At 49.2% G+C, this 24,846-nt stretch overlaps 1 protein-coding gene across 4 annotated transcripts in view; it reads right to left on the bottom strand.

The window, feature by feature from the left end:
- Window positions 1-24,846, bottom strand: part of LOC122563844 (collagen alpha-1(XXVI) chain-like) — a 325,474-nt gene that overhangs the window by 17,397 nt on the left and 283,231 nt on the right. For all 4 annotated transcript variants that reach the window (XM_087977065.1, XM_087977067.1, XM_087977066.1 and 1 more), the window contains 3 exons: window positions 5,925-6,014; window positions 2,843-2,877; window positions 1,600-1,644 (listed from right to left, as the gene is read on the bottom strand). In XM_087977065.1, the coding sequence (XP_087833191.1) occupies window positions 1,600-1,644; window positions 2,843-2,877; window positions 5,925-6,014 (170 nt within the window). The remainder of the gene's footprint in view (window positions 1-1,599; window positions 1,645-2,842; window positions 2,878-5,924; window positions 6,015-24,846) is intronic.

Here is a 24,846-nt window from a genome sequence, read left to right on the forward strand (position 1 = left end):
GCTTGCTAGGCTATTTCAGAGGACAACTGAGAGTCAACCACATTGTTGTGGGTCTGGAGTCACATGTCAACCAGATCATGTGAGGATGGCAGATTTCCTTTCCTCAAGGACATTAGTGAAACATATGGGGTTTTCCATCAATCCACAGTGATTTGATAATCATCAGTAGATTCTTAATTCTAGATTTTTGTTTCATTGAATTCAAATTCCCAATCTGCCGTGGCTGGATTTGAATCTAACCCCTCAGAACATTATCTAGGACTCTGAATTAATAGTCTCATGATAATACCACTAGGACATCACCTTCCCACCACTAGGCTATCACCTTCCCTTAATATGTTGAGATTGCTATTGCCGAGAGCCTCCTCTCTGTATACTTTCCAGAATGGCTCAGCCTCATTTCTCATTCTAAGATTGGCAAATGATCCATGCAAGTCTAAGCACATTATAAGGAATCCTCTTGGCTTTTTTTACAACTATACCAGCCAGATTCTAACTCTAAAAGGAGAGAAAAACCAGGAGGCATAATGGAGAAAGATGAGAACCAGAAACAATAAGAACACATTACCATATTGGGTTATGAAGGAATCCATGCATAGAAATCCAACCATCATGAAGACTTAAAAAGGCAAATGTTACTTCCCTACCTAACCAAGCTTAAAAAAATTGCTAGAGTTCACTTCGTTAAAGAATTTCACAATGCCTGACCACAAGTTGCTACATGGTCTGCAATTATCTCAAAAAGGGGCTAGTATTACAATCCACTAATGGCTTTATGCAGACTATATAGTGTCATGCAGACTATATAATGCTTAGAGCTTTACAAAATAGGGAATACTGATTGGAATACTGATCACACACATCATACATTTTATTTATTCATTCATAGAATGATAGCATCACTATCTCGTCCAGTGTTTATTGCCATCCCTAATTGCCCAGAGGGCAGTTAAGAATCAACCACATTGCCGTGGGTCTGGGCTTACATGTAGTCCTGCTGAGGTAAGGATAGCAGTTTCCTTCCCTAATTGACATTAGTGAACCAGATGAGTTTTTAGGACAATTGACAATGGCTCCATGGTCCTCATCAGACTCTTAATTTCAGATTTTTATTGAATTCAAATTTCACCATTCAGCATTAAAGGATTTGAACTTGGGTCCCCAGAAATTTAACAGAATTAACAGTCCAGCAATAATACAACAAGGCCATCAGCTCCTCCGATCCCCTTCTCCTTCCAGTTAACCTTAAGTAAAGAACTAAATGTGGTCATTTGTATCTACTTATTTTTACTAAAACAAGCAAATACTTCAAAAGTACTTAATTAGCTGTTGGTCATTTTGTGATATCCAGTGGTTATAAAGGGCACTATATAAATGAAATTCTCTCTTTTCTTTATCAGTAGAAAGTATTCACCATTGGGAAAGTTTTCACCATCTATAGTGGATACCAATAATCTGTAGCAAAGAGATGAATCCTTCTCTCCTGCACTTGATCATATTCTGTCGTGGATATAGCAAGTGAACTGATCTCTGCCCAAAGAGGGCTTTCCACGTACTACAACAAAACCAACCAGCAGCAAATCAGAAGCTTGCACTTACTCTGTCACCTGGATCCCCTTTTGGACCAGGCGTGCCTTGATTGCCCTAGAATTTAACAAAAAGAAACACAAATGATTTTATTGTTTATGTTGAATGATCACTCTAGTCCCAAGATTGTAACCCTCAAAACTGCTGACTTGCTAATTGGTCATTACGTCTGCAAAAGGACAGCCCTTAGATACCCTCTGGGTATTGCTCTGGAAGCCAATTGAGAAATTTGTGCTCCTGTCACAGTGGAGGGCCTGAACTCTGAATGCCCTGACTCAGAGGTGAGAGTGCTCCTAACTGAACCACAGCTAATATCTCTTCTGTATAGTGATATACAGAAGATTATAGCAACCGCTCAGAATAAGCTGAACTCCCTGCCCAATCATTTGCAGCACAGATTGAAACCTGATTCCTGACAAATTCTGAGTCAGAATCATCACCAGCTGACTTGAAACTGATAGTGGGCACTGAGCTCACCCCTTCATAGAAATGGGGCATTGCCACTCTGCCCACCTGGATGGCCTGCATCGAGAGATATTTTGGTAACTGACTTGGATAAATATTTCAATCAACTCCCTGGTCTTATAGAAAGGTTGTTAGGTTCATAACATCAGATCCTCGTCACTGAATTATTGCAGGGTTACTTGAATCTTTCCAAAGTTGCATTTGCAGTCAGTACTTATCTGCTGTGGGTCTGGGAAGAAATGGAAGACTGCATTCTTCTAGCCACCTAGAATGGATGCAAGCATGATGGGCTGAGTGGTCTTCTTCTACAGTGTAGCTGTTCTGTGATTCTTCCATCTATCGTCAACCACATGCCCCACCCTTCTCAGCTGACCTGTGGCTGTCCCTATGTGAGAGCAAATCTAGTGGTAGGGACTGCACCAAGGGAGGGGAGTTAGAGGTGTTTACAACATACAGGTGTCCATTTGGCCCATGTGTCCCTGTCAGCGATTCATTAATTGAGCAATCCAAACTATTTTGCCATGTTCATGAGAAGATCTGTCTGTTGACAGTCCAACCTGCGCTCCACATCGTTACTCATGGGAGGGGAGTGTAAGGGAAAGCTGATAATTGAGGGAGCAAGCTGGGTGTAGCAACTGTTAACTGAATGGAGAATTTTCAACGAACCATCACAGGGTAGACTTGAAACCGTGAATTGATGGGATGTTACTCTGCAATGTGTCTGCGACAGGAGCGTTGTTTCTATGAGAGTTAATGTGTTGGATGAGCAATTTGTTGGGAAATTACTCACTTTAGGTCCGGAAGCTCCAGGAGGTCCAGGAAGTCCTAGATAAACAAACAACAACAAAACACAGAGATTTCCATCATTGATTTAGAGAAATAGAGTGAACAACAATTAGAAAATAATTATAATTACACATTACTCACTCAGAACTAAGTTTGCTTTTTTTGTTGACTTATGGTTAATCCCACCTTTCATACCTATGTTCAGCTGAGCATTTCTGTTGCTACTTTATAAATGAATATTGTCTTGATGGAAGTTTGCAGTTAATGACCATTCCACCGTGTCTAATGAAACTGGAATTGTAGTCCATGTTTGGCCAGTTACAGGCCAGAAGAAAGTGAGGACTGCAGATGCTGGAGATCAGAGGCGAGAGTGTGGTGCTGGAAAAGCACAGCTGGTCAGACAGCATCTGAGGAGCAGGAGCATTGACGTTTCGGGTATTAGCCCTTCATCAGGAATGAACTCATTCAGGACTAGTGTAATTTACACGTTGGCAGTGCACCAGGTAAGGACAGGGAACTGTAAGGTTAATGTGTAGCAGATCGAGGAAGACTGAATGCCCAGGGTCAGTCTCAAACCTGCTGTTAGCATTGCCATAGCAACTCTTAAAGGAATTTTGGAGCTTGGAAAATTTTGAGGGATATGGCTGATTTAAAGTCACAGCTAAAAATTCCATTCAGGCATTAAAAGGCGAGATATTAAAATGGATATTTCAGCCCAATCTAATCATAATGAGAATAATAAGTCTTTCAGAACCTATGAGTTGGTGAGAGAAAGTTTTATTTATTCATGGGATGTGGGCATTTCTGGCTGGGCCAGCATTTATTGCCGGCCCCTAGTTGTTTTTGAGAAGGTAGTGGTGAGCTGCCTTCTGGAACTGCTGCAGTTCCCAGTCTCGAAGTGAAACAACAATGCTCTTAGGGAGGGAATTCCAGGGACAGTGAAGGAACAGTGATATATTTCCAACCTTTAGTCTGGGGCATCATCTGAGTATCAGGGCCAGACCATTCGGTAAAGACGTTAGGAAGTATTTCCCGTTACAAAGAGTGGTAGATATTTGGAATTCTCATCTCGTCCACAAGTGGATGCTGGATCAGTCGTTAATTTCAAATCTAAGCTAGATCAATTTTTGTTTGAAGGATTAAAGAAGATGGAGTGAGACCACGTATCAGTCATTATCTCATTGAATGCCGGAATAGGCTCAAGAGGCTGAATGGCCTATTCCTATTCCTACGTTCCTCAGTCAGGATGGTGAGTGTCTTGGAACGGAACTTGCAGGTGTTGACGTTCCCATGTACCTGCTGCTCTTGACCTTCGAAGTGAAAATGGTTATGACGTTGAAAGCTGCTGTCTAAGTATCGTTGGTGGATTTCTGCAGTGCATCTTGTAGATAGTACACACTGCTGCTACTGAGCATTGTGGATATAGTGCCAATCAAGTGGGCTGCTTTGTCCTGAATGGTGTCAAGCTTCTTGAGTGTTGTTGGAGCTGTACCCATCCAGGCAAGTGGGGAGTGTTCCATCACACTCCTGACTTGTGCCTTGAAAATGGTAAAATGTGCTGGGGAGTCAGGAGGTGGTTTACTCACCACAGTATTCCTAGCCTCTGGCCTGATCTTGTAGCCACAGTATTTATATGGTGAGTCTAGTTGAGTTTCTGGTCAACAGTGACTCTTAGCACATTGACAAGGGAAGATTTAGTGATGGTGACACCATTGAATATCAAGGGGCAATTATTAGATTGTGTCTTGTTGGAGATGATATTGTCTGACACTTGTGTGGTGCTAATGCTATTTGTCCTTCATCGGCCCAAGCCTAGATACTGTCAGTGTAGGGAAGGAATTACAGCCTCTGCCCAATAACAATATAAAGAATGAATGAAACATTTCCATTCACATAGCACCTTTCCTAAATCAGGATAGGCCAAGAATTTTGCAGCAAGGAAATATGTTTGAAGTGTAATCTCTATTGTTGTATCAAATGCAGCTCTTGTTTCTGAACACTCAACATCATTTCCTCTGATTAAGCTCATCTTGAACTGGGAGCACTGTCCCTTCCAGGAACATTGGAACAGAAATAGATCATTCAGCCCCTCATTCCTGTTCTATTGCTCAGTTCCATAATAGCAATCTTACTTTGTAATCCCACTCATCAACATTACTTCCATCTCCCTCAAGCACACTGATACAGGGAGTCATTTATCTTCTTGTGCCAGTTATATCATTACGTGACCTAATGCCATGAACCTTAATACCGCGCGGGGGGGGAAACAAAAATTTATTAACAGTAAGTTTAAATTCACAACTGACCAAACGTCTACTGATGCTTTCAGGAGAAGTCTCCAAATGTTCCCCACTCTTTGTTGAAGAGCAGGGAAGATACTTGTTGTATGTTGAACAATATTTATGCCTCACCCAACAACACAAAATCCCCAGATTATCTACTCATTACCACACTGCTGTTTCTTGCTGGGTGGGCATAAACTGATGTTATTCCTACTGTAAAACAATGACTGTGCTTCAAGAGTTGCAATATTGGCTGTAAAATCATACTTCAGTGCCCTAAAGATAGGAAAAGTTGCCACATAAATGCAAGGAGCTCCTTTTTTATGCCTCAGTTTGCAATAAAAAAATTGTTCTAAAACTTAATTCTCTGGTTATTCTTCCATCTTGCATTCCCATCTCTAGTCTCACCATCTCTCAAAACCATATACTGTCTCTAGCTGGGGAAACCATGAGGTTACTGCTCTGAGATTCAAACAGATATGTTGAAGCTGGTTGCTATGGTGGGTCTTGAATGACTCCTCTCCAATCTACTCTATGGACAGCCTGGATTAATGAGAGCTTGAGTCTTTGATGATGTTATGTCTGAGGCTAGACACACGAGGTGTGAGGATGTGAACCCAGAACAGCTCCTCCCTTCAATTTCACCACCTCTGGAATATTAAAATCACTTGCTTTCAATGAGCTGCTGTATTCCCACTGTGGGTGATCAACCTGAGTTGTCTGACCCACATATTCATCAACCACCCGGCTGTTTAACAAAGAAAACCTCCTGGAAATATTTGTAAAGGTGAGAGTAACCATTACCTGGTGTTCCAGCTGGGCCTGGTTTCCCTGGGAAACCAGGAAGGCCTCTCAATAAATGTTCAGTCCCAGTGGGAAAAACTGGCATCTCGGCTGGAATTGGAGAGAAAAGATAATTAACATGAGTAACTGGGTGAAATGTCATTGTTTTGAATTGTAATCATTATATTCTGATTGTCTGTCTTCCTTGACGTTGCTGGTCACCCAGTGTCACTGTGGAATGTTTCAGGGAACATCTCTGGTCCACACATACCAAACAACCCCACTGTCCTGTGGCCAACCACCAACTCCCCCAAGAACATGCAAATCCTTGGCCTCCTCCACCACCAAATCAATGCTACACACCAACTGGAGGAAAAATACCTCCTCACCCACCTCAGGACCTTACAAGCACATGGCATCAACATCGACTTCACCAGTTTCCAGATCTCTCCTCCCTCCGCCTCATCCCAGATGCAACCCTCCAACTCGGCACTGCCCACTTGAACTGTCTATCTTCCTTCCCACCTATCTGCTCCACCTTCCCCATTGACCTGCCACAATTATGCCCACTGGCATCCACCCATCATTACCCCAACTACCTCCCCCCCAGCAACCATTCACCCCCCATTTATCTCTCAGCTCCGATCCCCCCTCCAAATTCCTGATGAAGAACTAATGATTTTCCTGCTCCTCACATGCTGCCTGACCTACTGTGCTTTCTAAGCACCACACTTTTTGACACTGCTTGATACCCAACAGCATCGGGGCGAATGGGCAGCAACACTTCACCCAGAATCCTGCCAAATCTCATCACTAATAGTGACAGCAGCTGGCAGCCAATGCCCCCTTTAGAGGCTCCCCACACACTATGGGAGCCCCTACAACCTCAAGAGAGTCCAATTCCCCTCCAAGAGCTTTCCCTCCACACAATGGGACTCCCAAAATAACTGCCCTCTGCTGTAGATTCTCCACAACTGACCTATCTACTGCAAATGCACCGACCTGAATACACCCTAAATGCACCGACCTACATACCCCCTGAACACACTGACCTGCATACCTCTTGAACACACATCTGTATATCCCTGAAACACACTGACCTGTAAACCCGAAACACACTAACCTCCATATTCCCAAAACACACTGACCTGCATACCCCCTAAACACACTGACCTGCATACCCCTAAAAACACTGACCTGTAAACCCGAAACACACTAACCTCCATATTCCCAAAACACACTGACCTGCATACCCCCTAAACACACTGACCTGCATACCCCTAAAAACACTGACCTGTAAACCCGAAACACACTAACCTCCATATTCCCAAAACACAATGACCTGCATATCCCCTGAACACACTGACTTGCGTACCCCCTGAACACACTGACCTGTGTACCACCTGAACACACTGACCTGTGTACCCCCTAAACACACTGACCTGCGTACCCACTGAATACACTGACCATCAAACCCCCTGAACACATTGACCTGCGAACCCCCTAAACACACTGACCTGCATACCCTCTGAACACACTGGCCTGCGTACCACCAAAACACACTGACCTGCATACCCCCTAAACACACTGACCTGTAAACCCTAAACACACTAACCTGTATAACCCCAAAACACACTGACCTGTGAACCCCCTAAACATACTGACCTGTGAATCCCCTAAACACACTGACCTGTGTACCCCCTAAACACACTGACCTGCGAACCCCCTAAACACATTGACCAGCGAACCCCCCAAACTCATTGACCTACGTACCCCCTAAACACGCTAACCTGCATATCCCCTAAACACACTGACCTGCGTACACCCTGAACATACTGACCTGCGAACCACCTGAACACACTGACCTACGTACCCCCAAACACATTGACCTGCGAACCCCCAAACACATTGACCGGCGTACCCCCTAAACACACTGACCTGCGTACCAAACACATTGACCTGCGAACCCCCTAAACACACTGACCTGTGAAACCCCAGACGCACTGACCTGCGTACCCCCCAAACACATTGACCTGCAAACCCCCTAAACACACTGACCTGCGAACCCCCTAAACACACTGACCTGTGAACCCCCTAAACTCATTGACCTGTGTACACCCTAAACACACTGACCTGCGTGCCCTCTAATCACACTGACCTGCGTACCCCCTGAACACACTGACCGGAGTACCACCTAAACATACTGACCTGCGTACCCCCAAACACTCTGACCTGCGTACCACCTAAACATACTGATCTGCGTACCCCCCAAACACATTGACCTGCGTACCTTCTAAACAGATTGAACTGCATACCCCCTGAACACACTGACCTGCGTACCCCCTGAACACACTGACCTGCATACCCCCGAAACATATTGGCCTGCGAACCCCTTAAACATACTGACCTGCGTATCACCTAAACATACTGTCCCGCGTACCCCTAAACACACTGACCTGCATACCCCCCTAAACACACTGACCTGCCTACCCCCTAAACACACTGACCTGCATACCCCCTAAACACACTGACGTGTATACCCCTAAAAACACTGACCTGTAAAGCCTAAACACACTAAACTGCATAACCCCAAAACATACTGACCTGTGAACCCCCTAAACATACTGACCTGTGAATCCCCTAAACACATTGACCTGCGAACCCCCTAAACTCATTGACCTGCGAACCCTCTAAACACACTGACCTGGGTACCCCCTGAACATACTGACCTGCGAACCCCATGAACACACTGACCTGCAAACCCCCAAACACATTGACCTGCATACCCCCAAAATGCACTGACCTGCGTACCCCCTGAACACACTGACCTGCGAACCCCCAAACACATTGACCTGCGTACCCCCTAAACACACTGACCTGCGTACCCCCTGAACACACTGACCTGCGTACCAAACACATTGACCTACGAACCCCCTAAACATACTGACCTGCAAACCCCCTAAACACACTGACCTGCGATCCCCCTAAACACACTGACCTGTGAACCCCCTAAACTCATTGACCTGCGTACACCCTAAACACACTGACCTGCATGCCATCTAAACACACTGACCTGCGTACCCCCCAAACACATTGATCTGTGTACCTCCTAAACACATTGACCTACATACCCCCTGAACACACTGACCTGCATATCCCCTGAACACACTGACCTGTGTACCACCTGAACACACTGACCTGCGTACCCCCTGAACATACTGACCTGCGAACCCCATGAACACAGTGACCTGCAACCCCCCCTAAACATACTGACCTGCATACCCCCTAAACACACTGACCTGCGTACCCCCTAAACACACTGACCTGCGTACCCCCAAACACATTGACCTGTGTACCCCCCAAACACATTGATCTGTGTACCTCCTAAACACATTGACCTACATACCCCCTGAACACACTGACCTGCATACCCCCTAAACATACTGGCCTGTGTACCCCCTAAACATACTGACCTGTGAATCCCCTAAACACACTGACCTGCATACCCCTAAACACACTGACCTGCATACCCCTAAACACACTGACTTGCCGACTTCCTAAACACACTGACCTACATACACCCTAAACATACTGGCCTGCATACCCCCTAAACACACTGACCCGCCTACCAGCTAAACACACTGACCTGCATACACCCGAAACACACTGACCTACATACCCCCTAAACATACTGGCCTGCATTCCCCCTAAACACACTGACCTGCCCATCCCCTAAACACACTGACCTGCATAACCCCTAAACACAATGACCTGCATAACCCAAAACACACTGACCCATGTATCTCCTAAACACAGTGACCCGCATACACCCGAAACACACTGACTTGCATACACCCTAAACACACTGACCTACATACCCCCTAAACATACTGGCCTGCATACCCCCTAAACACACTGACCTGCCTACCCCCTTTACACGCTGATCTGCATACCCCCTGAACACACTGATCTGTGTACCCTCTAAACTCACTGACCTGCGTACCCCCTGAACACACTGACCTGCATACCCCCTGAACACACTGACTTGCGTAGCCCCTAAACACACTGACCTGCATAGCTCAAAACACATTGACCTGCAACCCCCGCAAACACACTGACCTGTGAACCCCCTAAACACACTGACCTGTGAATCACCTAAACATATTGACCTGCGTACCCCCTAAACACACTGACCTGCGAACCCCCTAAACACACAGACCTGCGAACCCCCAAACATATTAACCAGCATACCCCCTGAACATACTGACCCGCGAACCCCCTGAACACACTGACTTGCATAGCCCCTAAACACACTCACCTGCATAGCCCAAAACACAGTGACCTGCAACCCCTCCTAAACATACTGACCTGCGAACCCTCTAAACACACTGACCTGCGTACCTTCTAAACACATTGAACTGCATAACCCCTGAACACACTGACCTGCATACCCACTAAACATACTGGTCTGCTAACCCCCTAAACACACTGACCTGCGTACCACCTAAACATACTGACCCGCATACCCCTAAACACACTGACATGCATACCCCCTAAACACATTGACCTGTATACCCCTAAAAACACTGACCTGTAAAGCCTAAACACATTAACCTGCATAACCCCAAAACACACCGACCTGTGAACCCCCTAAACATACTGACCTGTGAATCCCCTAAACACATTGACCTGCGAACCCACTAAACTCATTGACCTGCGAACCCTCTAAACACACTGACCTGCGTACCCCCTGAACATACTGACCTGCGAACCCCATGAACACACTGACCTGCAAACCCCCAAACACATTGACCTGCATACCCCCAAAATGCACTGACCTGCGTACCCCCTGAACACACTGACCTGCGAACCCCCAAACACATTGACCTGCGTACCCCCTAAACACACTGACCTGCGTACCCCCTGAACACACTGACCTGCGTACCAAACACATTGACCTACGAACCCCCTAAACATACTGACCTGCAAACCCCCTAAACACACTGACCTGCGTACACCCTAAACACACTGACCTGCATGCCCTCTAAACACACTGACCTGTGTACCCCCCAAACATATTGATCTGTGTACCTCCTAAACACATTGATCTACATACCCCCTGAACACACTGACCTGCGAACCACCTGAACACACTGACCTGCATACCCCCTAAACATACTGGCCTGCGAACCCCCTAAACACACTGACCTGCATACCCCCTAAACACACTGACCTGTATACCCTTAAAAACACTGACCTGTAAACCCGAAACACACTAACCTGTATAACCCCAAAACACACTGACCTGCATATCCCCTGAACACACTGACCTGTGTACCACCTGAACACACTGACCTGTGTACCACCTGAACACACTGACCTGCGTACCCTAAACATACTGACCTGTGAATCCCCTAAACACACTGACCTGCATACCCCTAAACACACTGACTTGCCGACCTCCTAAACACACTGACCTGCGAACCCCCAAAACACACTGAACTGAGTACACCATAAACACACTGACCTGCATACACCCGAAACACACTGACCTGCATACCTCCTAAACACACTGACCTACATACCCCCTAAATATACTGGCCTAAATACCCCCTAAACATACTGACCTGCCTACCCCCTAAACACACTGACCTACATAACCCCTAAACACAATGACCTGCATAACCCAAAACACACTGACCCATGTATCTCCTAAACACACTGACCTGCATACCTCCGAAACACACTGACCTACATACCCCCTAAACATACTGGCCTGCATACCCCCTAAACACACTGACCTGCCTACCCCCTTAACACGCTGATCTGCATACCCCCTGAACACACTGATCTGTGTACCCTCTAAACTCACTGACCTGCGTACCCCCTGAACACACTGACATGCATAGCCCCTAAATACACTGACCTGCATAGCCCAAAACACACTGACCTGCAACCCCCGCAAACACACTGACCTGCGAACCCCCTAAACACACTGACCTGTGAATCACCTAAACACACTGACCTGCGAACCCCTTAAACTCATTGACCTTCGAACCCCCTAAACACACTGACCGGCGTACCCCTAAACACACTGACCTGCGAACCCCCTGAACACACTGACTTGCGTAGCCCCTAAACACACTCACCTGCATAGCCCAAAACACAGTGACCTGCAACCCCCCTAAACATACTGACCTGCGAACCCTCTAAACACACTGACCTGCGTACCCCCAAACACATTGACCTGCGAACCCCCTAAACACACTGACCTGCGAAACCCCAAACACACTGACCTATGTACACCCCAAACACATTGACCTGCGAACCCCCTAAACACACTGACCTGCGTACACCCTGAACACACTGACCTGCGTAACCCCAAAACATACTGACCTGCGAACCCCCTAAACACACTGACCTGCGAATCCCCTAGCCTCATTGACCTGCGAACCCCCTAAACACACTCACCTGCGAACCCCCCAAATACACTGACCTGCGTACCACCTAAACATACTGACCCGCGTACCCCTAAACACACTGACCTGCATACCCCCTAAACACACTGACCTGTATACCTCTAAAAACACTGACCTGTAAACCAGAAACACACTAACCTGTATAACCCCAAAACACACTGACCTGCATATCACCTGAACACACTGACCTGTGTACCACCTGAACACACTGACCTGCTTACCCCCTGAACACACTGACCTGCATACCCCCTAAACATACTGGCCTGTGTACCCCCTAAATATACTGACCTGTGAATCCCCTAAACACACTGACCTGCATACCCCTAAACACACTGACTTGCCGACTTCCTAAACACACTGACCTGCCTACCCCTAAACACACTGACTTGCCGACTTCCTAAACACACTGACCTGCCTACCCCCTAAAGATACTGACCTGCATATCCCCTGAACATACTGACCTGTGTACCACCTGAACACACTGACCTGCGTACCCCCTGAACACACTGACCTGCATACCCCCTAAACATACTGGCCTGTGTACCCCCTAAACACACTGACCTGTGTACCCCCTGAACACACTGACCTGCATACCCCTAAACACACGGACTTGCCGACTTCCTAAACACACTGACCTGTCTACCCCCTAAACACACTGCCCTGCATACACCCGAAACACACTGACCTGCATACCTCCTAAACACACTGACCTACATACCCCTAAACATACTGGCCTGCATACCCTCTAAACACACTGACCTGCCCATCCCCTAAACACAATGACCTGCATAACCCAAAACACACTGACCCATGTATCTCCTAAGCACAGTGACCCGCATACACCCGAAACACACTGACCTACATACCCCCTAAAACATACTGACCTGCGTACCCCCTAAACACACTGACCTGCCTACCCCCTTAACACGCTGATCTGCATACCCCCGGAAAACACTGATCTGTGTACCCCCTGAACACACTGACTTGCGTAGCCCCCAAATACACTGACCTGCATAGCCCAAAACACACTGACCTGCAACCCCCGCAAACACACTGACCTGCGAACCCCCTAAACACACTGACCTGTGAATCACCTAAACATATTGACCTGCGTACCCCCTAAACACACTGACCTGCGAACCCCCTAAACACACAGACCTGCAAACCCCCAAACACATTGATCAGCATATCCCCTGAACATACTGACCTGCGAACCCCCTGAACACACTGACTTGCATAGCCCCTAAACACACTCACCTGCATAGCCCAAAACAGTGACCTGCAACTTCCCCTAAACACACTGACCTGCGAACCCTCTAAACACACTGACCTGCGAAACCCCAAACACGCTGACCTGCGTACCCCCCAAACACATTGACCTGTGAACCCCCTAGCCTCATTGACCTGCGAACCCTCTAAACTCATAGACCTGGAACCCCCTAAACACACTGACCTGTGAACCCCCAAACACATTGACCTGCGTACCCCCTAAACACACTGACCTGCGTTCCCCTTAAAAACACTGACCTGCGTACCCCCTGAACATACTGACCTGCGAACCCCCGAACACACTGACCTGCGTACCCCCCAAACACATTGACCTGCGAACCCCCTAAACACACTGCCCTGCGTAACCCCAAAACATAATAACCTGCATAACTCCAAAACATACTGACCTGCGAACCCCCTAAACACACTGACCTGCGAACCCCCAAGCACATTGACCAGCCTACCCCCTGAACACATTGAACTGCATAACCCCTAAACATACTGACCTGTGTACACCCTAAAAACACTGACCTGCATGCCCCCTGAACATACTGATCTGCGAATCACCGAACTCACTGATCTGCGTACCCCTAAACACACTGACATGCATACCCCTAAACACACTGACCTGCGTACCCCCTGAACACACTGATCTGCAAACCACCCAAACACACTGACCTGCGTACCCCTAAATACACTGACCTGCATTCCCCCTAAACACACTGACCTGTGTACCCCCTGACCACACTGACCTGCGAACACCCAAAACACACTGACCTGTGAACTCCCAAACACATTGACCAGCCTACCCCCTGAACACATTGACCTGCGTACACCCTAAACACACTAACCTGCGTACCCCCTAAACATACTGACCTGGGTACCCCTAAACACACTGACCTGCGTACCCCCTAAACACACTGACCTGCAAACTCCCAAACACATTGACCAGCCTACCCCCGAACACATTGATCTGCGTACACCCTAAACACACTAACCTGCGTACCCCCTAAACATACTGACCTGGGTACCCCCTAAACACACTGACCTGCATACCCCTTGAACTCCCTGAACACACTGACCTACGTACCCCGAAACACACTGACCTGCATACCCCCTAAACACACTTTTCTGCAAACCCCCTAGCCTCATTGACCTGCGAACCCTCTAAACTCATAGACCTGGAACCCCCTAAACACACTGACCTGTGAACCCCCAAACACATTGACCTGCGTACCCCCTAAACACACTGACCTGCGTTCCCCTTAAAAACACTGACCTGCGTACCCCCTGAACATACTGACCTGCGAACCCCTGAACACACTGACCTGCGTACCCCCCAAACATATTGACCTGCGAACCCCCTAAACACACTGCCCTGCGTAACCCCAAAACATAATAACCTGCATAACTCCAAAACATACTGACCTGCGAACCCCCTAAACACACTGACCTGCGAATCCCCAAACACATTGACCTGCGTACCCCCTAAACACATTGACCTGCGTACCCCCTAAACACACTGACCTGCTTACCCCCTAAACACACTGACCTGCATACCCCCTAAACACACTGACCTGCGAACCCCCAAACAATTCGACCTGCGTACCCCCCAAACACATTGACCTGCGTATCCCCTAAACACACTGATGTGTATAGGCCAAAACACAGTGACTTGCGTACCCGCTAAACACACTGATCTGTGTACCTTCTAAACACACTGACCTGCATATCCCCTGAACACACTGACTTGCGTAGCCCCTAAACACACTCCCTGCATAGCCCAAAACAGTGACCTGCAACCCCTCCAAACACACTGACCTGTGAACCCCCTAAACTCATTGACCTGCGAAGCCCCTAAAAAACACACTGACCTGCGTACCCCTAAACATACTGATCTGCGTACCCCCTAAACACACTGACCTGTGTACCCCCTGAACACACTGACCTGCGAACCCCCAAACACATCGACCTGCGTACCCCCCAAACACATTGACCTGCGTATCCCCTAAACACACTGATGTGTATAGGCCAAAACACAGTGACTTGCGTACCCACTAAACACACTGATCTGCATACCCTCTAAACACACTGACCTGCATATCCCCGAAATACACTGATCCTCATACCCGCTAATTACACTGACTTGCGTACCCACTAAACACACTGATCTGTGTACCTTCTAAACTCACTGACCTGCGTACCCCTAAACACACTGACCTGCATACCCCCTAAACACACTGACCTGCGTACCCCCTAAACACACTGACCTGTGTACCCCCTGAACACACTGACCTGCGAACCCCCAAACATACTGACCTGCGAACCCCCTAAAAACACTGAGCTGCAAACCCCCAAACACATTGACCAGCCTACCCCCGAAACACACTGACCTGCGTACCCCTAAACACACTGACCTGTGTACCCCCTATACACACTGACCTGCGAACCCCCCAAACACATTGACCTGCGAACCCCCTAAACACACTGACCTGCGTACCCCCTGAACACACTGATCTGCGTACCCGCTGAACACACAGACCTACATACCCCTAAACACACTGACTTGTGTACCCCCTAAACACACTGACCTGCGTAACCCAAAACATACTGACCTGCGTAACTCCAAAACATACTGACCATCAAACCCCCTAAACACACTGACCTGCGAATCCCCTAAACACATTGACCTGCGTATCCCCTAAACACATTGACCTGCGAACCCCCTAAACACACTGACCTGCGTACCCCCTAAACACATTGACCTGCGTATCCCCTAAACACATTGACCTGCGTACCCCCTAAACACACTGACCTGCGTACCCCCTAAACACACTGACCTGCGACCCCCCCAAACACATTGTCCTGCGATCCCCCTAAACACACTGACCTGCGACCCCCCCAAACACATTGTCCTGCGAACCCCCTAAACACACTGACCTGCGTACCCCCTGAACACACTGATCTGCGAACTCCCTGAACACACTGACCTACGTACCCCTAAACACACTGACCTGCGTACTCCTAAACACACTGACCTGCGTACCCCCTGAACACACTGACCTGCGTACCCCTAAAAACACTGACCTGTGTACCCCTAAACACACTGACCTGCGTAACCCTAAAACATACTGACCTGCGTAACCCCAAAACATACTGACCTGCGAACCCCCTATACACACTGACCTGCATACCCCCTAAACACATTGACCTGCGTATCCCCTAAACACATTGACCTGCGTACCCCCTAAACACACTGACCTGCGTACCCCCTAAACACACTGACCTGCGTACCCTCTAAACACATTGACCTGCATACCCCCTAAACACACTGACCTGCGAACCACCAAACACATTGACCTGCGTACCCCCTAAACACACTGATGTGTATAGGCCAAAACACAGTGACTTGCGTACCTACTAAACACACTGATCTGCATACACTCTAAACACACTGACCTGCATATCCCCTAAACACACTGATCCTCATACCCGCTAATCACATTGACTTGCGTACCCGCTAACCACACTGATCTGTATACCTTCTAAACTCACTGACCTGCATACCGATGAACACACTGACCTGCATACCCCCTGAACACACTGACTTTCGTAGCCCCTAAACACACTCACCTGCATAGCCCAAAACAGTGACCTGCAAACCCTCCAAACACACTGACCTGTGAACCCCCCAAACCCATTAACCTGCGAACCCCCTAAACTCATTGACCTGCGAACCCCCTAGCCACACTGATCTGCAAACCCCCTAAACACACTGACCGGCGTACCCCTAAACACACTGACCTGTGAACCCCCTAAACACACTGACCTGTGAACCCCCTAAACACACTGACCTGCGAACCCCCAAAAACATTGACCTGCCTACCCCCTGAACACATTGACCTGCGTACCCCTAAACACACTGAACTGTGTACACCCTAAAAACACTGACCTGCGAACCCCCTGAACATACTGACCTGCGAACCCCCTAAACACACTGACCTGTGTACCCCCTAAACACACTGACCTGCGAACCCCCAAACATACTGACCTGCGAACCCCCTAAAAACACTGAGCTGCGAAACCGCAAACACATTGACCAGCCTACCCCCTGAACACACTGATCTGCGAACCCCCTGAACACACTGACCTGCGTACCCCTAAACACACTGACCTGTGTACCCCCTAAACACACTGACCTGCGAACCCCCCAAACGCATTGACCTGCGAACCCCATAAACACACTGACCTGCGTACCCCCTGAACACACTGATCTGCGAACTCCCTGAACACACTGACCTACGTAGCCCTAAACACATTGACCTGCGTACCCCCTAAACACACTTTTCTGCAAACCCCCTAGCCTCATTGACCTGCGAACCCTCTAAACTCATAGACCTGTGAACCCCCTAAACACACTGACCTGTGAACCCCCAAACACATTGACCTGCGTACCCCGTAAACACACTGACCTGCGTACCCCCAAACACATTGACCTGCGTACCCCCAAAACACACTGAACTGCGAACCCCCAAACACTCTGACCAACCAACACCCTGAACAGATTGACCTGTGAACCCCCTAAACATACTGATCTGCGTACCTCCTAAACACATTGACCTGCGTACTCCCTAACCTCATTGACCTGCGAACCCCCTAAACATACTGATGTGCGTACCCCTAAACACACTGATCTGCGAACCCCCTGAACACACTGACCTACGTTCCCCTAAACACACTGACCTGCGTACCCCCTAAACACACTTTTCTGCAAACCCCTTAGCCTCATTGACCTGCGAACCCTCTAAACTCATAGACCTGTGAACACCCTAACCACACTGACCTGCATACCCCCAAACACACTGACCAACCAACACCCTGAACAGATTGACCTGCGTACCCTTAAACATACTGATCTGCGTACCAACTAAACACATTGACCTGCGTACTCCCTAAACTCATTGACCTGCGTTCCCTTTAAAAACACTGACCTGGGTACCCCCTGAACATACTGACCTGCGAACCCCCAAACTCACTGACCTGCGAACCCCTAAACACACTGACCTGCATACCTCCGAACACACTGACCTGTGAACCCCTGAACACACTGACCTGCGTACCCCTAAACACACTGACCTGCGTACCCCCCAAACACACTGACCTGTATGCCCCCTAAACAGACTGACCTGCGAACGCCCAAACAAATTGACCTGCGTACCCCCCAAACACATTGACCTTTTTTCCCCCTAAACACATTGACCTGCATACCCCTAAACACACTGATGTGTATAGGCCAAAACACAGTGACTTGCTTACCCACTAAACACACTGATCTGCATACCCTCTAAACACACTGACCTGCATATCCCCTAAACTCACTGATCCTCATACCCCCATTCACACTGACCTGCGAACCCCCAAATACATTGACCAGCCTACCCCCTGAACACATTGACCTGCGTACCCCTAAACACACTGACCTGTGTACACCCTAAAAACACTGACCTGCGTACCCCCTGAACATACTGACCTGCGAACCCCTGAACTCATTGACCTGCGTACCCCTAAACACACTGACCTGCGTACCCCCTAAACACATTGACCTGCGTACCCCCTGAACACACTGACTTGCGTAGCCCCTAAACACACTCACCTGCATAGCCCAAAACAGTGACCTGCAACCCCTCCAAACACACTGACCTGTGAACCCCCAAACTCATTAATCTGCGAACCCCCTAAACTCATTGACCAGCGAACCCCCTAAACACACTGACCGGTGTACCTCTTAACCCACTGATCTGCGAAACCCTTAAACACACTGACCGGCGTACCCCTAAACACACTGACCTGTGAACCCCCTAAACACACTGACCTGCGAACCCCCTATACACACTGACCTGCGAACCCCCTAAACACACTGACCTGCGAACCCCCTAAACTCATTGACCTGCGAACCCCCTAAACACACTGACCGGTGTACCTCTTAACCCACTGATCTGCGAACACCCTAAACACACTGACCGGCGTACCCCTAAACTCAAAGACCTGCGAACCCCCTAAACACACTGACCTGCGTACCCCCCAAACACATTGACCTGCGTACCCCCTAAACACAATGACCTGTGCACCCCCTAAAAACACTGACCTGCGTACCCCCTGAACATACTGACCTGCGAACCCCTGAACCCATTGACCTGCGAACCCCTAAACACACTGACCTGCGTACCCCTTAAACACATTGACCTGCGTACCCCCCAAACACATTGACCTGCGTACCCCCTAAACACAATGACCTGTGAACCCCCAAACACACTGACCAACCAACACCCTGAACAGATTGACCTGCGTACCCTTAAACATACTGATCTGCATACCAACTAAACACATTGACCTGCGTACTCCCTAAACTCATTGACCGGCGAACCCCCTAAACTCATTTACCTGCGAACCCCCTAAACACACTGACCTGCGAACCCCCCATCACATTGACCAGTCTACCCCCTGAACACATTGACCTGTGTACTCCCTAAACACACTGACCTGCGTTCCCTTTAAAAACACTGACCTGGGTACCCCCTGAACATACTGACCTGCGAACCCCCGAACTCACTGACCTGCGAACCCCTAAACACACTGACCTGCGTACCTCCGTACACACTGACCTGTGAACCCCTAAACACACTGACCTGCGTACCCCCTAAACACACTGACCTGTGTACCCCCTAAACACATTGACCTGCATACCCCCTAAACACACTGATGTGTATAGGCCAAAACACAGTGACTTGCTTACCCAATAAACACACTGATTTGCATACCCTCTAAACACACTGACCTGCATATCCCCTAAACACACTGATCCTCATACCCCCAATCACACTGACCTGCGAACCCCCTAAACACACTGACCTGCGAACCCCCAAACACATTGACCAGCCTACCCCCTGTACACATTGACCTGCGAACCCCCTAAACACACTGACCTGCGAACCCCCAAACACATTGACCAGACTACCCCCTGTACACATTGACCTGCGTACACCTAAACACACTGACCTGCGTACCGCTAAACACACTGACCTGCGTACCCCCTGAACACACTGATCTGCGAACCACCCGAACACACTGACCTGCGTACCCCTAAACACCCTGAACAGATTGACCTGCGTACCCCCTAAACATACTGATCTGCGTACCACCTAAACACATTGACCTGCGTACTCCCTAAACTCATTGACCTGCGAACCCCCTAAACTCATTGACCTGGGAACCCCCTAAACACACTGACCTGCGAACCTCCTAAAAACACTGGTTCGCAGGTCAATCTGTTCAGGGTGTTGGTTGGTCAGTGTGTTTGGGGGTTCGCAGCTCAGTGTGTTTAAGGGGTTCCAGGTCTATGGGTTTAGAGGGTTCGCAGGTCAATGAGGCTAGGGGGTTTGCAGAAAAGTGTGTTTAGGGGGTACGCAGGTCAGTGTGTTTAGGGGTACGTAGGTCAGTGTGTTCAGGGGGTTCGCAGATCAGTGTGTTCAGGGGGTACGCAGGTCAGTGTGTTTATGGGGTACGCAGGTCAGTGTGTTTAGGGGTACCCAGGTCAGTGTGTTTAGGGGGTTCGCAAGTCAATGTGTTTGGGGGTTTCGCAGGTCAGTGTGTTTAGGGGGTACACAAGTCAGTGTGTTTAGGGGGTATGCAAGTCAGTGAGTTTCGGAGTTCACAGGTCAGTATGTTCAGGGAGTACGCAGGTTAGTGTGTTTTGGGTGTACGCAGGTCAATGTGTTCAGGGGGTAGGCTGGTCAATGTGTTGGGGGTTCGCAGACCTGTGAACCCCCTAAACACACTGACCTGTGAACACTCAAACACATTGACCTACGTACCCCCTAAACACACTGACCTGCAAACCCCCAAACACATTGACCAACCAACACCCTGAATAGATTGACCTGCGTACCCCCTAAACATACTGATCTGCGTACCACTTAAACTCATTGACCTGCCAACCCCGTAAACACACTGACCTGCGAACCCCCAAACACATTGACCAGCCTACCCCCGAACACATTGACCTGTGTACCCCCTAAACACACTGACCTGCGTTCCCCCTAAAAACACTGATCTGTGTACCCCCTGAACACACTGACCTGCGAACCCCCGAACTCACTGATCTGTGAACCCCTAAATACACTGATCTCCGTACCCCCGAACACACTGACCTGTGAACACCTGAACACACTGACCTGCGTACCCCCCAAACACACTGACCGGCGTACCCCCCAAACACACTGACCTGCGAACCCCCGAACTCACTGACCTGTGAACCCCTAAATACACTGACCGGCGTACACCCAGAACACACTGACCTGAGAATCCCCTAAACACACTGACCTGCGAACCCTCTAAACTCCTTGACCTGCGTGCCCCCTAAACACACTGATCTGCGTAACCCCTAAACAAACTGACCTGCGAACCCCCAACACATTGACCAACTTACTCCCTGAACACATTGACCTGTGTACCCCTAGACACACTGACCTGCAAACCACCTGAACACACTGACCTGCGTACCCCTAAACACATTGACCAGCCTACCCGCTAAACTCATTGACCTGTGAACCCCGTGAACACACTGACCTGCGAACCCCCAAACACATTGACCAGCCTACCCCCTGAACAGATTGACCTCCGTACCACCTGAACACACTGACCTGCAAACCCCCTAAACACACTGACCTGAGAACCCCCAAACACATTGACCAGCCTACCCCCTAAACTCATTGACCTGCGAAACCCCTGAACACACTGACCTGCGAACCCCCAAACACACCGACCTGCGTACCCCAAAACACATTGACCTGCGTACCCCCTAAACACACTGACCTGCGAACTCCCAAACACACTGACCAGCCAATACCCTGAACAGATTGACCTGCGTACCCCCTACACACACTCACCTGTGAACCCCCAAACACATTGACCTGTGTACCCCCTAAACACTCTGACCTGCGAACCCCCAAACACATTGACCAGCCTACCCCCTGAACACATTGACCTGCGTACCCACTAGAAACACTGACCTGCGTACCCCCTGAACACACTGACCTGCGTACCCCCTGAACACACTGACCTGCGAACCCCTCAACACACTGACCTGCGTACCCCTAAACACACTGACCTGCGTACCCCCTAAACACACTGACCTGCGTACCCCCCAAACACATTGACCTGCGAACCCCCTAAACATACTGACCTTCGAACCCCCTAAACACACTGACCTGCAAACCCCCTAACCTCATTGACCTGCGAACCCCCAAACTCATTGACCTGTGGAACCCCTAAACACACTGACCTGCGTACTGCCTGAGCACACTGATCTGTGAACCCCCTGAACACACGGACCTATGTACCCCTAAACACACTGACCTGCGTACCCCCCAAACTCATTGACCTGCGGACCCCCTAAACACATTGACCTGCGAACCCCCAAACGCATTGACCAGCCTACCCCCTGAACACATTGACCTGCGTACCCCCTAAAACCACTGACCTGCGTACCCCTAAACACACTGACCTGCGTACCCCCTAAACACACTGACCTGCGTATCCCCCAAACACATTGACCTGCGAACCCCCTAAACATACTGACCTTCGAACCGACTAAACACACTGACCTGCGAACCCCCTCACATCCTTGACCTGCGAACCCCCAAACTCATTGACCTGTGAACCCCCTAAACACACTGACCTGCGTACCGCCTGAACACACTGATCTGCGAACCCCCTGAACACACTGACCTACGTACCCCTAAACACACTGACCTGCATACCCCCTAAACACACTTTTCTGCAAATCCCATAGCCTCATTGACCTGAGAACCCTCTAAACTCATAGACCTGTGAACTCCCTAAACACACTGACCTGTGAACCCCCAAACACATTGACCTGCGTACCCCCTAAACACCACTGAAATGCGTACCCCCAAACACATTGACCTGCGTACCCCCTAAACACAATGACCTGCAAACACACTGACCAGCCAACATCCTGAACAGATTGACCTGCGTACCCCCTAAACATACTGATCTGCGTACTCCCTAAACACACTGACCTGCGTACTCCCGAAACTCATTGACCTGCGTACCCCGTAAACACACTGACCTGCGTACCCCCTAAAAACACTGACCTGCGTACCCCCTGAACACACTGACCTGCGTACCCCCGAACACACTGACCTGCAAACCCCTCAACACACTGACCTGCGTACATTAAAACACTCTGACCTGCGTACCCCCTAAACACACTGACCTGCGTACCCCCTGAACACACTGACCTGCGAACCCCCTAAACATACTGACCTTCGAACCCCTAAACACATTGACCTGCGTACTCCCTAAACACATTGACCTGTGTACCACAAACACACCGACCTGCGTACCCCCTAAACACACTGACCTGCGTACCCCCTGAACACACTGACCTGCGTACCCCCTAAACACACTGACCTGCGAACCCCTCAACACACTGACCTGCGAACCCCTAAACACACTGACCTGCGAACCCCCTAAACACACTGACCTGCGAACCCCTCATCACATTGACCAGCCTACCCTCTGAACACATTGACCGGTGTACCCCCTAAACACACTGACCTGCGTTCCCCCTAAAAACACTGACCTGCGTACCCCCTGAACATACTGACCTGCAAACCCCCAAACTCACTGTCCTGCGAACCCCTAAATACACTGACCTGCGTACCCCTAAACACACTGACCGGCGTACACCCAAAACACACTGAGCTGCGAATCCCCTAAACACACTGACCTGCGAACCATCTAAACTCCTTGACCTGCGTACCCCCTCAACACATTGACCTGCGTACCCCCTGAACACACTGACCTGCGTAATCCCTAAACATACTGACCTGCGAACCCCCAAACTCACTGACCTGCGAACCCCTAAACACACTGACCTGCGTACCTCCGAACACACTGACCTGTGAACCCCTGAACACACTGAGCTGCGTAGCCCTAAACACACTGACCTGCGTACCCTCCAAACACACTGACCTGTATGCCCCCTAAACACACTGACCTGCGAAAGCCCAAACAAATTGATCTGCGTACCCCCAAAACACATTGACCTGCGTACCCCCTAAACACATTGACCTGCATACCCCCTAAACACACTGATGTGTATAGGCCAA

The sequence above is a fragment of the Chiloscyllium plagiosum genome, unplaced genomic scaffold (genome assembly GCF_037043375.1).
Source record: "Chiloscyllium plagiosum isolate Xiang-an unplaced genomic scaffold, Cpla_swu_hap1 HiC_scaffold_31, whole genome shotgun sequence".
Classification (NCBI taxonomy): domain Eukaryota; kingdom Metazoa; phylum Chordata; class Chondrichthyes; order Orectolobiformes; family Hemiscylliidae; genus Chiloscyllium; species Chiloscyllium plagiosum.